The sequence below is a fragment of the Mixophyes fleayi genome, chromosome 4 (genome assembly GCF_038048845.1).
Source record: "Mixophyes fleayi isolate aMixFle1 chromosome 4, aMixFle1.hap1, whole genome shotgun sequence".
In the NCBI taxonomy this organism is placed as follows: domain Eukaryota; kingdom Metazoa; phylum Chordata; class Amphibia; order Anura; family Limnodynastidae; genus Mixophyes; species Mixophyes fleayi.
In genome coordinates, this window is record NC_134405.1 from 59021730 (window position 1) to 59033880 (window position 12151).

A 12151-nucleotide genomic window follows, 5' to 3' on the forward strand; every position below is an offset into this window, starting at 1 on the left:
GTAGTGTTTGATAACAAAAAAATTATTGTTTTATTTTTTGCACTGACTATCTACCCGAGTGTGAGTCTTTATCTGCACTGAAGTGCCAAGGATCCACATTACCCGGGGTAGAATGATTCTGTAAGGCTGAGTATCCTCAGTGGAGCAATAGGATAGACATTCCCGCCTTGAATATCATCACACAACCCTATTCAGAATGCAAAACGTTCTCTGTGTTTATGTTTTTTTTTAAACTAAACAGAATATGTTCTACACCTTACCATCACTAGTGCAAAAAAGAGTCTATAGATTTTGGCATTTCCAAAAGGGATCTAATTTCCCATTTTCACAACTGAATAGTGTATTCAATTGAGTGAACATAGCAAGGTTGTGATTGAGGGAAGGATACTAGCATGTCCTCATTCTAAGGGCTTCTCTACACTTTTATCCCCTGTTGGCCTGCCCAGTCAGTTCATTGTTTCATTTGCAGAACATCAACTGAAATTACGTTAATCAGCTGTGTAGATTAATACATTTAAGTTTTAAATTTTGTTTTCAAGTTATATTTTTTGCTAACAAATATCTACTTTCTTTAGAAAACTATTTGCTTTATATTTTTCATAATAGCAGTCCTTACTTCTTTATTACTTAGACTGTATATAAAAGGGTTTAACATTGGTGTTACTGCAGCAAAGAGCACAGAGAACACATGATCCATTATATCTATTTTTTCTGAAGATTGCCTCAGGTACGTGCAGATGATGGTTCCATAGAAAATAAGGAGGACAGTGAGATGGGAGGTGCAAGTAGAGAAAGCTTTAGACCTTCCATGTGTTGTCTTAATTTTTATAATGATGATAATTATTTTAACATAGGACATTAGACTAAGCAAGAAGGTGCAGAAACCAAACAGAAACATTTCTACAAATATTAGGATGTGAAGACCTTTATCAGCACAAAATATTTTGGCTGTAGCTTTAATCTCACAATAAAACTGATTAATTATATTGGAATGACATAAAGATAACTCTGAAACATAGAGGGTGACATATAATGAATTTCCACATCCAGATATCCAAGTACCTCCCAAAATAAGGGCACATATTCTCTTATTCATTATATGATGGTAGTGTAATGGTTTACAAATAGCAACATAGCGATCATACGCCATGGACGATAGCAGAATAATTTCTGTGGTGGCTAAAAAATAAAAGAAATACATCTGGGTGAAACACTGTGTGAAAGATATTAAATGCTTTCCTGTCAGTATTATGTCCATCAGTTTAGGTAAAGTGACTGTGGTATAAAAGATGTCTACTGAGGACAGGTTACATAGAAAGAAGTACATGGGTGTATGCAAATTCATTTCCTGCACTATCACTTTAATTATGACAAAATTTCCTAATACACCAATCAAGTACAGAGTTAGAAATGACATAAAGACCGATGGCTGTCCTCCAGCGTAAATGGAAAATGCTTTAATGTAGAAGCTTGTAAACGATGTCTGGTTTTCCATCAATTTTGTGTCTTTTGTGCTGAAAAAAATTACAAGAAATGTGTCTATTAACAGGAAATAAAAGACTCCAAGCACTATTTGTAAATTTTCTGAAATGTTTCACTCATTCAAATGTGAACACCTGCAACCAGGGGTGAAACATTACCACTGATCACCAGGTTGTGTGCAAGTGGATCTGGGTGTATTTCTGCATGGTGTAAATCTGGTGCATATTTACACCAGATCTGGTGCATATGCTATTGATGCAGGGCAGGATGTATCTTGCGATGTGTACACACCATTTTTATGGTTTGATTTTTAGAGCTTAAATTCTGGATGCATTTCCACAGATATTATCACAATTAAATTCAGCACTTGTGCAAAATAGCTGTAATGTTAACGCCCAGGAAGTTAATTAATCAATGTTTTGTAAACAATGAGGGACTAAATAGATTATTAATCTCTTTATTCTGCACATGACATGTATTGAGCTCTTAAGCTAGGTACACACTGAAGTATTTTCCAACCGACAAGTTATCTACAACCACTGAAGGTCCGACCAGATGGGCGATTTATGCATACATACTGACTCGATTTACCTTTAGATCTGTGCTCTTTATCTGGTCCTCTAGTCGTTTAGAGAATGACAGCACAATAGTCAACCATTCATTCATTCCTGTCACACTGAATACAACTATCTTGTTATAGCTATCCACATGTCCTTACAAATTTTGTTAGCTTCTGTGACTCTATAATTATTTTTTCAGTCTCAGAACAAACAAGCAAATTATTCCATCTACAGCATTCTTTACATTTAAGTCACAGGGACATGTTAATTGCTGTCATTGGCTGAAAAGACAATGACTATGTAAACTCTGTGGAGATCATGATCGTGAGTGCATGCACACTACATGATCGGAAGGTGATTGGAACAAGATTATTAAACAGTACGACCAATCAAATGAAACAATTTGTTGTTCATCATGTGATTATACAATGAAACACAATATGTGGCCAAGTGGTTATTTATTGGGTGAATGGTCCGATAATCAGCTGAAAAGCCTCCAGTGTACCTAGCCTTACAGACCTTTCAATTTACAGACCAGTGCAGAAACAGTAATTCCTTTGTTTGGCAACATTCTTGAAAAGAGGTGAAGGAGTGGAATGGGCACCTTTATTAAGGGTGTTCTTTTCTGTTCAGTGGGCCACCTGGCAAATATGCTTGAATGTAGAACCAACTCAGAGCAGGATATGGTTGGGACTCATCCTATACTTATTGTAATTGATTGGAATGTACCACAGTGTTCTGCAGTGCTGGACTATGGATAAAAAAGGACATACATAAAACAGGGACTCCAAGTTGACAAAATGAGAGAGCTCACATTGTATTTGGAAGAGTGCACAGCTGTAACAAGAGGAAGAGTGTGACTCAGAGTGGAAATTGGGCCGGTTGTGAGGGTTCTTTAGTGTGGGTACTAGATATGGGAGCAAGGTAAGCTCTTATAAAGAGATGGGTTTTCAGTGATAATTTTAAGGTTTGAAAGCTGTAGAATAGTGTGATTGTGTGTGGTAGGGAATTCTATATGGGTAGTGGCACATGAGAAGTCTAGTAGGTGGGTGTAAAATGAAGTTACCAAAGGCAAGGCGTTGGTCGGAGGAAGAGTATATTGAGTTGATCTTTGAGATATAAGAAGTGGTGGAGTTGTATAGGGATTTGTAGGTAAAGGGTGTGTAATTAAATTGAAAAATTTAGAAGTTTGCACATGTGGATCAGTGAGAGAGGAAGATCAATCTTGCTGTGACATTTAAGATAGATTGAAGATGGGATTGATGTGGTAAGAGAATGCTATTTAGGAGAAGATTGCAATAGTCAAGTTGGGAGATGATGATAGAGTAGATAAGAGTTTTTGTATCATCTTGGGTAAGAAAAGGGTGTATTCTGGTAATATTTCTAAGGTTGGGGCAACAGAACTGGATTGTAAGAGAGACAGACTATGAGCAATAAAGTAAGTCAAGTGCGACCCTAAGGCAGCGGCGTGGTATACTGAGGATATAGTGCTGTTATTGATAGTATGGGAGATTTCAGGGGAACTGGTGACTCTGGGAGGAGGAAAGATGATGAGTTCTGTTTTGAGGATTTTTGGATATAGGTAGTTTGGGGCATTCATGTAGAGATAGCAGCGAGATAATTGGTTACACACGAGAGCACAGAAGCGGGCTGGTCATGAGAGGAGAGATAGATTTGAGTACCATCAGCATAGGTGTGGCACTGGAAGCAAAATGAGTGTATTAAATCTCCCAGTGAAGAGGTTTACAGTGAGAAAAGCAGATGGCCAAGAACAGAGCCCTGAAATAGTGTGGAATGAGAATGTAGCAGAAGTAGAGGTAATACTTAAAATTTGACAAATGCACCTCCATTTGGCACTTAAGTGCACTTCTGTTTTGAGGGAGTGTTTTCCAAGAAATGAGTGTAGACATGATCCTTGATGTAACTGAATTACATTTTTGAATAGTGCTCAGCTATAAGAGTAAAGTAAATCACAAGCCGTTTATATCTGTAAATATGGCAAATATGAAGTCTTACTTTAAATAGTCTCCTTCCACAAATTTTAATCTAATTTTTGCACAGTGCTGAAAAACTAGGCACACTGGTGGGAATACTCCATATTTAGCAAGGAACACACATACCCTGCCTGCTCCTTCTATTGTCTGCTGCAAATGTCTGCTCCTATGCACATCTAGGTGCAGACCACTACCAAAAATGATTTTGTGCTTTGTAAATAAAGTCATCTTGTCACGAACACGCTCCCAGCTGCCGTGACTTTGGGGTGTTTGCTGTATGAGGTCACACATGATTTCAGCCCGCAGTCTCTCTCACCTATCAAACAGGTTATAGACCTACGGAATCGCCCCCAAACACATTGCTCACACCCCCAGACACTTCAAGTTTCAGCCACCACCTACAGAGTACGGGCAATAGGACCCCAATATACTGTCCCACACTGGCACACAGGCTTCTATTCATCCACAGACTAGCAAGACTCACACCAGCACACACAGGGTTAACTCTTCACACCTCCAGACTGTTACACAAATGTAAATACAAGCACACACAGCTTGTTAATCAAATGTATCAACAAATCACACACTGGCATTCCAAGGGTTAACTTGGTCAAGCTTTCTCTTCTAACAGGCTAATGGATTCCTTAGAGTATCAGGGATGCAACTTATTAAATTATAGATTTAATATACAAAAATAAAGGGCATACAGGTAAAAAAAAATAATGAATAACAATTAATAGATTGATATAACAAGCAAAACAGTTTAAAATAAAAGGGGTTACATTCAGAATAGCACTTACTTGAGTTGCATAATCTGCGCCATGGGGAATTGGTAGGAAGATGCACAGCTTATCAATGTGGCTTGATTTCCCCAAAAAGTCTGAGTTTGTCCTTTCAAAACACAGGTTTTTAAGCAAAATGAAATGTGATGGTCTTCACAGGAGCAGTGTTTAATGCTAATAGGGAGCAGGGATGTTCCCTGGGTGTCACTATACTTTGCCCACAAATATTCCCAAAGTCTTGACCTGTTGGTAATTCTTCACCGATATATATCCCAGAGAAATTACTCCTCCTTCAATAAACCGGTCAAAATCTCCCGCAAATTTAAATACCAAACATGAAGGAATTATGACAATGTGACATACCTTTTCCAAACATATGTGATTTTAGCTGTTCACAGATACCACCCGTACCTGTCATTCACAACCCTGGTATGATTCTGCTCCTCAGTATGGAGTGACACCCAGATTTCCCAAAATATGAGCTTTGTAGACATTTTCCTTTGAAACCCATATTTCCATATTTCTTTATAGGCTATCTTTTGTTCACAAGGATCTCACCTAGGCCTTTGGCTCTGTCATTTACATTTAGTGGTTCCTGGAATTTATACTACGTATTGAAAGGAAGTCAATTAAGTGGAATACAGGATCAAGAACAATGGATGTCTGTTCTGCATATCTTAAGCAGGTCTCCTCACAACAGGGTTTGCTTAACTTAATTACCCCCTACTGGGCTAAAGGTTTTCCTTTTAAAAACATTTGGTCACACATTTATCTGAGTTGAAAATCAGGTTCATTTATGTATCAATGACATGTTTTATTAGGGCCCTGACATTCAATATTCTATTGCATAATATCAGATGTATTCTCTCATCCTGACACATCTTTGTTAAATAATGTTGCCTTTGGTTTAAGACGTCTAATCATGTACGTTTGATCCTAGTCATTTTTGTTTGTCTTTTACATCTAAACCATAGCACAGCTGTCTGGATATGCAAAGCTGCATCTAAACTATTCTTTATTTATATTGTGCCAGTGTACTCTATACTGTACTCTGTAGTGCTTTAGGTATAAAATTTACATAGATTAGGTTAAATAGTCAATAGTCCAGCCACATTGCACAGAGAATAAATGTAGATTTGTGTGATCTATGTAGAGGAGGGGTAATCAGGTAGACTACTTTAGGGAGGTCATGAATCAGTATTACGAAAATGGATCAGTATTATAATTAGGGATGAGCGCGCTCGGATTTCTGAAATCCGAGCCCACCCGAACGTTGCGGATCCGAGTCGGATCCGAGACAGATCCGGGTATTGGCGCCAAATTCAAAAGTGAAACTGAGGCTCTGACTCATAATCCCGTTGTCGGATCTCGCGATACTCGGATCCTATAAATTACCCGCTAGTTGCCGCCATCTTCACTCGGGCATTGATCAGGGTAGAGGGAGGGTGTGTTAGGTGGTCCTCTGTGCTGTTTAGTTCTGTGCTGTTTAGTTCTGTGCTGTTTAGTGCTGTGCTGTGCTGTGCTGTTTAGTGCTGTGCTGTGCTGTGCTGTGCTGTGCTGTGCTGTGTTCTGCAGTATCAGTCCAGTGGTGCTGTGTGCTGTGCTCTGTCCTTCTGAGGTCAGTGGTGCTGCTGGGTCCTGTGCTGTGTCCTGTTCAGTCCAGTGGTGCTGTGTCCTGTGCTCTGTGCTTCTAAGGGCATAGTTATTTCCCCAATATTCCCCTGTGTTTAAAAAAATAAAAAAAAGTTTTTTTAAAAAATACCAAAAACTACTTTAATATTTTTTAATTACCACAAAATTTTCACAACCAATCCTGCAGTATAAGCCCATTGGTACTGCAATATTACCAAGTTCACACATTCAGCAGTAAAAGTCCAGTGGTACTGCAATATTACAAAGTTTACACATTCTGCAGTATCAGTCCAGTGGTGCTGTGTCCTGTGCTCTGTCCTGCTGAGTTCCGTAGTGCTGCTGGGTCCTGTGCCGTGTCCTGTTCAGTCCAGTGGTGCTGTGTCCTGTGCTCTGTGCTTCTAAGGGCATAGTTATTTCCCCATTATTCCCAAGTTTTTAAAAAATAGAAAAAAAGTAAAAAATAATAAAAAATTAAAAAAAAAATAAATATATAATAATTATAACCAAATTTGCAAAACCAATCCAGCATTATAAGTCCATTGGTACTGCAATATTACCAAGTTCACACATTCTGCAGTATCTTGTGCTACATATAATGGAGAGCAAAAATTTGGAGGATAAAGTAGGGAAAGATCAAGACCCACTTCCTCCTAATGCTGAAGCTGCTGCCACTAGTCATGACATAGACGATGAAATGCCATCAACGTCGTCTGGCAAGCACGATGCCCAATCTCCTAGTACAGGGCATGTAAAATCCAAAAAGCCCAAGTTCTCAAAAAACAGCAAAAAAAGAAACTTAAAATCATCTGAGGAGAAACGTAAAGTTGGCAATATGCCAATTACGACAAGTAGTGGCAAGGAACGGCTTAGGCCCTGTCCCGTGTTCATGACTAGTGGTCCAACTTCACCCAAGGATCAAAGCCCTCCTCCCCCCCCCCTACAAAAAATTTAAGAGAGTTATGCTGTCAGCAACAACAACAAAACAGCAAAGAACTCTGCCTTCTAAACAGATGACATCACAAATCCCCAAGGCGAGTCCAAGGGTGTTGTTGGTTGTGAACCCTGACCTTCCCATCACTGTACGGGAAGAGGTGACTCCATCCAGCATTTGCAGCACGCCCTCTGCATATGCTGGAAGGATCACCCACAGTCCAGTTACAGATTTGGCTAATGAAGGTGTGAATGTTGTGCACTGGGAGGAGGATATTGATGTAGCTGGCGCTGAGGAGGATGTTGATGATTATGATGCAGACAGATACCAAATTGCATTTCTCAATTTCTATTTATATTCTAGATTATATAACGGCTGAAAAGTTTTCTGTTTTACTCCTAGTGGAGAGGGGATCTGATGCAGACAGATACCAAACTGCCTTTGTCCATTTCTTTGTATATTTGAATTGCTAGTTCTACAGTCTATGCAGGCTGCTTTATTTATATTCAACTACAAGTGTAGGGCGGGGGGGGGGGGCATAGATAGCCACCAAAGTAACGTGGTCCATTTAATTTCACTTTCTAGCTCCACAGTCTGTGCAGCCTGCTTTTTTTTATCTTCAAAGTATTTATATTTACAAGCCTTGCAATCTAAATTAACTAGAGGTAGTGACGTGGTAGAACTCCAAAAGGCAGTTTGGAAGCCCCTGTACAAACTGGCTCTATTTTTTAACTGAGTTGTCCCCCCTCCAGTGTGTACTCGGAAAGAGTTTTTAGTGCAGCGGGGAACCTGGTCAGTGAGCGGCGAAGGAGGTTGCTTCCTCACAACGTTGAAAAAATGATGTTTATAAAAATGAATAATCAATTCCTCAATGAAGTACAGCACTGCCCTCCAGACAGTACAGAGGGACTGTGGTTGTGGAGTCCAGCGGGGACGAATTGATAATGTGTGAGGAGGAGGAAGTACACACTGTAGGGGGAGAGGAATCAGAGGTTGAGGATAAGGACGACATCTTTCCTCAGTAGAGCCTGTTTAGTTTGTACAGGGAGAGATGAATTGTTTTATTGGTGTGGGGGCCCAAACAAACCAATAATTTCAGCCACAGTTGTTTGGTAGGCCCTGTCGCTGAAATGATTGGTTTGTTAAAGTGTGCATGTCCTATTTCAACAACATAAGGGTGGGTGGGAGGGCCCAAGGACAATTCCATCTTGCAACTTTTTTTTTGGCATTATGTGACCATTCAACAGTCGTTTGCCATGTTCAAAAAGTAAAAGAAAATGCCAACAAATTCAATAAATTAAATCAAAAGTTAAATGCCCTGTCATTATTTAAAACAAGAGGTTTTGACGTGCTAGAATTAGTGTAGTGTTAAGATGTTATAAACACTACACTTGGAAATTGGAGGAGGTAATGTGGCCCCGGTATCAAATTGGGTACCGGGGCCACCCCACTATGCAGTCCAGATACTTGTTTGGTGGAATTCCGACACGTGGAGGGTTTTTAAATTATATTGTGGCCTCGGTACCAAATTGTGTACCGGGGCCACCACACTACGCAGTCAAGATACTTGTTTGGTGGAATTCAGACCAGTTGAGGGTTTTATTATTATATTGTGTGGACCACTCTATCTATACCACACTACAACTCTATACCACTCTATTTCCTACTTTAATTCTATTTAATTCTATTTCCTACTTTAATTCTATTACTAATTAATTACCATAAAGAGGAACAAAAAAAACCAATTTTACCAAAAGTATAATATGACTTAGACTTACAAACACTACACTTGAAAGATCGTGCCTTTAAATGAAAAAGTAAGTCTTCATTGCACGACTATGTGCAACAGGGACAGTTTTTTTCTTTACAAAGTCAACTAATAACACTTGGACCCTGTTGTCTTTAACATACTTAATGGGATCTCAATGACGAATTGTCTGTAGCATGTTTGGAGGAGGTATTGTGGCCCCGGTATCAAGTTGGGTACCGGGGCCACCCCACTACGCAGTCCAGATACTTGTTTGGTGGAATTCTGACACGTGGAGGGTGTATTTATTTTATTGTGGCCCCGGTATCAAGTTGGGTACCGGGGCCACCCCACTACGCAGTCCAGATACTTGTTTGGTGGAATTCCGACACGTGGAGGGTTTTTTAATTATATTGTGGCCTCGGTACCAAATTGTGTACCGGGGCCACCACACTACGCAGTCAAGATACTTGTTTGGTGGAATTCAGACCAGTTGAGGGTTTTATTATTATATTGTGTGGACCACTCTATCTATACCACACTACAACTCTATACCACTCTATTTCCTACTTTAATTCTATTTAATTCTATTTCCTACTTTAATTCTATTACTAATTAATTACCATAAAGAGGAACAAAAAAAAACAATTTTACCAAAAGTATAATATGACTTAGACTTACAAACACTACACTTGAAAGATCGTGCCTTTAAATGAAAAAGTAAGTCTTCATTGCACGACTATGTGCAACAGGGACAGTTTTTTTCTTTACAAAGTCAACTAATAACACTTGGACCCTGTCTGTCTTTAACATACTTAATGGGATCTCAATGACGAATTGTCTGTAGCATGTTTGGAGGAGGTATTGTGGCCCCGGTATCAAGTTGGGTACCGGGGCCACCCCACTACGCAGTCCAGATACTTGTTTGGTGGAATTCTGACACGTGGAGGGTGTATTTATTTTATTGTGGCCCCGGTATCAAGTTGGGTACCGGGGCCACCCCACTACGCAGTCCAGATACTTGTTTGGTGGAATTCCGACACGTGGAGGGTTTTTTAATTATATTGTGGCCTCGGTACCAAATTGTGTACCGGGGCCACCACACTACGCAGTCAAGATAGATAGATGCGTATCATAGATAAAGTACATTCAGTGGTGTGGGGCAAATTGAAAAATATTCAAAATGCACTGACATTATCAAAAACAAGAGGTTGTCACACGCTAAAACTCCAACATGTATATGATGGAGAGGATGGAGGAGCAGCCGTATGTGTAGTGTAATGCAGACCTGTTGAAGGTTTTTTATATATTTTATTGTGGTGCCCAGTGCCCACTCCTCTACGCAGTCCAGGTACATTTATTGGTGCGATTCATAAAAGTTCAGGGTTTTTAATATATTGTGGTGACCCACTCCTCTACGCAGTCCAGAAAGATACCTTTTTGCAACGTTTTGGACTAATAACTATATTGTGAGGTGTTCAGAATACACTGTAAATTAGTGGAAATGCTTGTTATTGAATGTTATTGAGGTTAATAATAGCCTAGGAGTGAAAATAAGCCCAAAAACTTGATTTTTAAACTTTTTATGTTTTTTTCAAAAAAAATCCGAATCCAATACCTTAAATCCGAACCGAGACCTTTCGTCAAGTGTTTTGCGAGACAAATCCGAACCTCAAAAATAACGAAAATCCGGATCCAAAACACAAAACACGAGACCTCAAAAGTCGCCGGTGCACATCCCTAATTATAATCCGCTTGCCTGAAGAGGTGTGTTTGCATGGAGCACTTGAAGGTTTGGGAAATAGCAGTATGTTTTGTTATACAAAAGGTAGAATTTCGTGCAGTGGTTGGGTAATGCTAGAAAAGTCCTGTAACCAGAAATGGGAGCAAATAATGAGTGATGATGACTGGCACAGCTCTTGAGCAGAGTTGAAGGAACAAGTTGATATATATTTAGGAATGTATGCTGGTACAGTTTTATTATTCAATATATAATATTTCCACTAACATGAAAAATGCAGGAAGCCAATTTCGGGACTGGCAGAATTGAGCAGCAGTAGAAGATCATATAATGAGGGAAATTAGGAAAGTCACTGTGTTTAAAATGGATTGCAAACCAGTAAGAAGGGAATTGCAAAAGTCAATGTAGGAATGCATACAATACATTTATGCAGTGCCTTGTCTGAGATTCATATTCTGGAGTTGTTTCTTAGATGCATGCAATATGCATTGGAGACAGATTGAAAGCTGGGGAAAAAAGGACAGTTTAAAGTCAAGGATGACACCTAGGTAGCAAGTTTGATGAGTAAGGTTTATTGTCATGTTGCTAACAGAAATAGGAATATTATGTATGTAGCTTCTCTTGGCTGGTGGAAAAATGAATAAACCAGTTTTTTAAACATTGAGTGTTATGTGGTGAAAGGACTTCCAAGATAAAATAGAAGAACGATATTTAATAATATATGCCAAAACAAATGATAAAATATCCGGAGGATAGCTATATCTGGTTACTAACTGGATAGAAGGGTTACTGAAACCCTAAAGAGCTTTTAGGTTTTCCAATAGTACTGGTATATATAGGGCTGAACAGAGGGCCTTGTACGAAGTCTTATAGTACTTTAACTAATAGAAGAATCAAAGAGGGGGGAGATCCAGAAAAAAAGAGTTTGACAGATAGAATGAGAACTGAGAAATGACAGTGTCTTAATGACCTAGAGAATGCAATGTTTGTATAAGAAGTGGTTGTCAGTGCCAAATGGAGATGTAAAGGACAATTAAATGTGAATAATGTATCTTAATAATATTAATGGAGTTATTGAATCAATTACAACATTTTAATGAATGATTGAAACAGAAAAAAAGTTATTTAAAATGTGTTGGGTGATAAAAAATGTAATGCAAATATAAACATACAGTATATTAATTTTATTAAATTTTGGGTGTCAGTGGTTAGTATTGCTGCCTCACAGCACTGGGGTCATGGGTCTAAATTCAACCACAATCCTATCTGTGTGGAGTTTGCA

The 12151-nt window shown here is 39.0% G+C and overlaps 1 protein-coding gene across 1 annotated transcript in view; it reads right to left on the minus strand.

Annotated features, from left to right (window-relative positions):
• Positions 1-571: 571 nt before the first annotated feature.
• Positions 572-12151, minus strand: part of LOC142150691 (olfactory receptor 13C9-like) — a 60944-nt gene continuing 49364 nt past the window's right edge. The window contains exon 3 of the mRNA XM_075205887.1: positions 572-1514. Within this exon, the coding sequence (XP_075061988.1) occupies positions 572-1495 (924 nt within the window). The 5' untranslated portion in view covers positions 1496-1514. The remainder of the gene's footprint in view (positions 1515-12151) is intronic.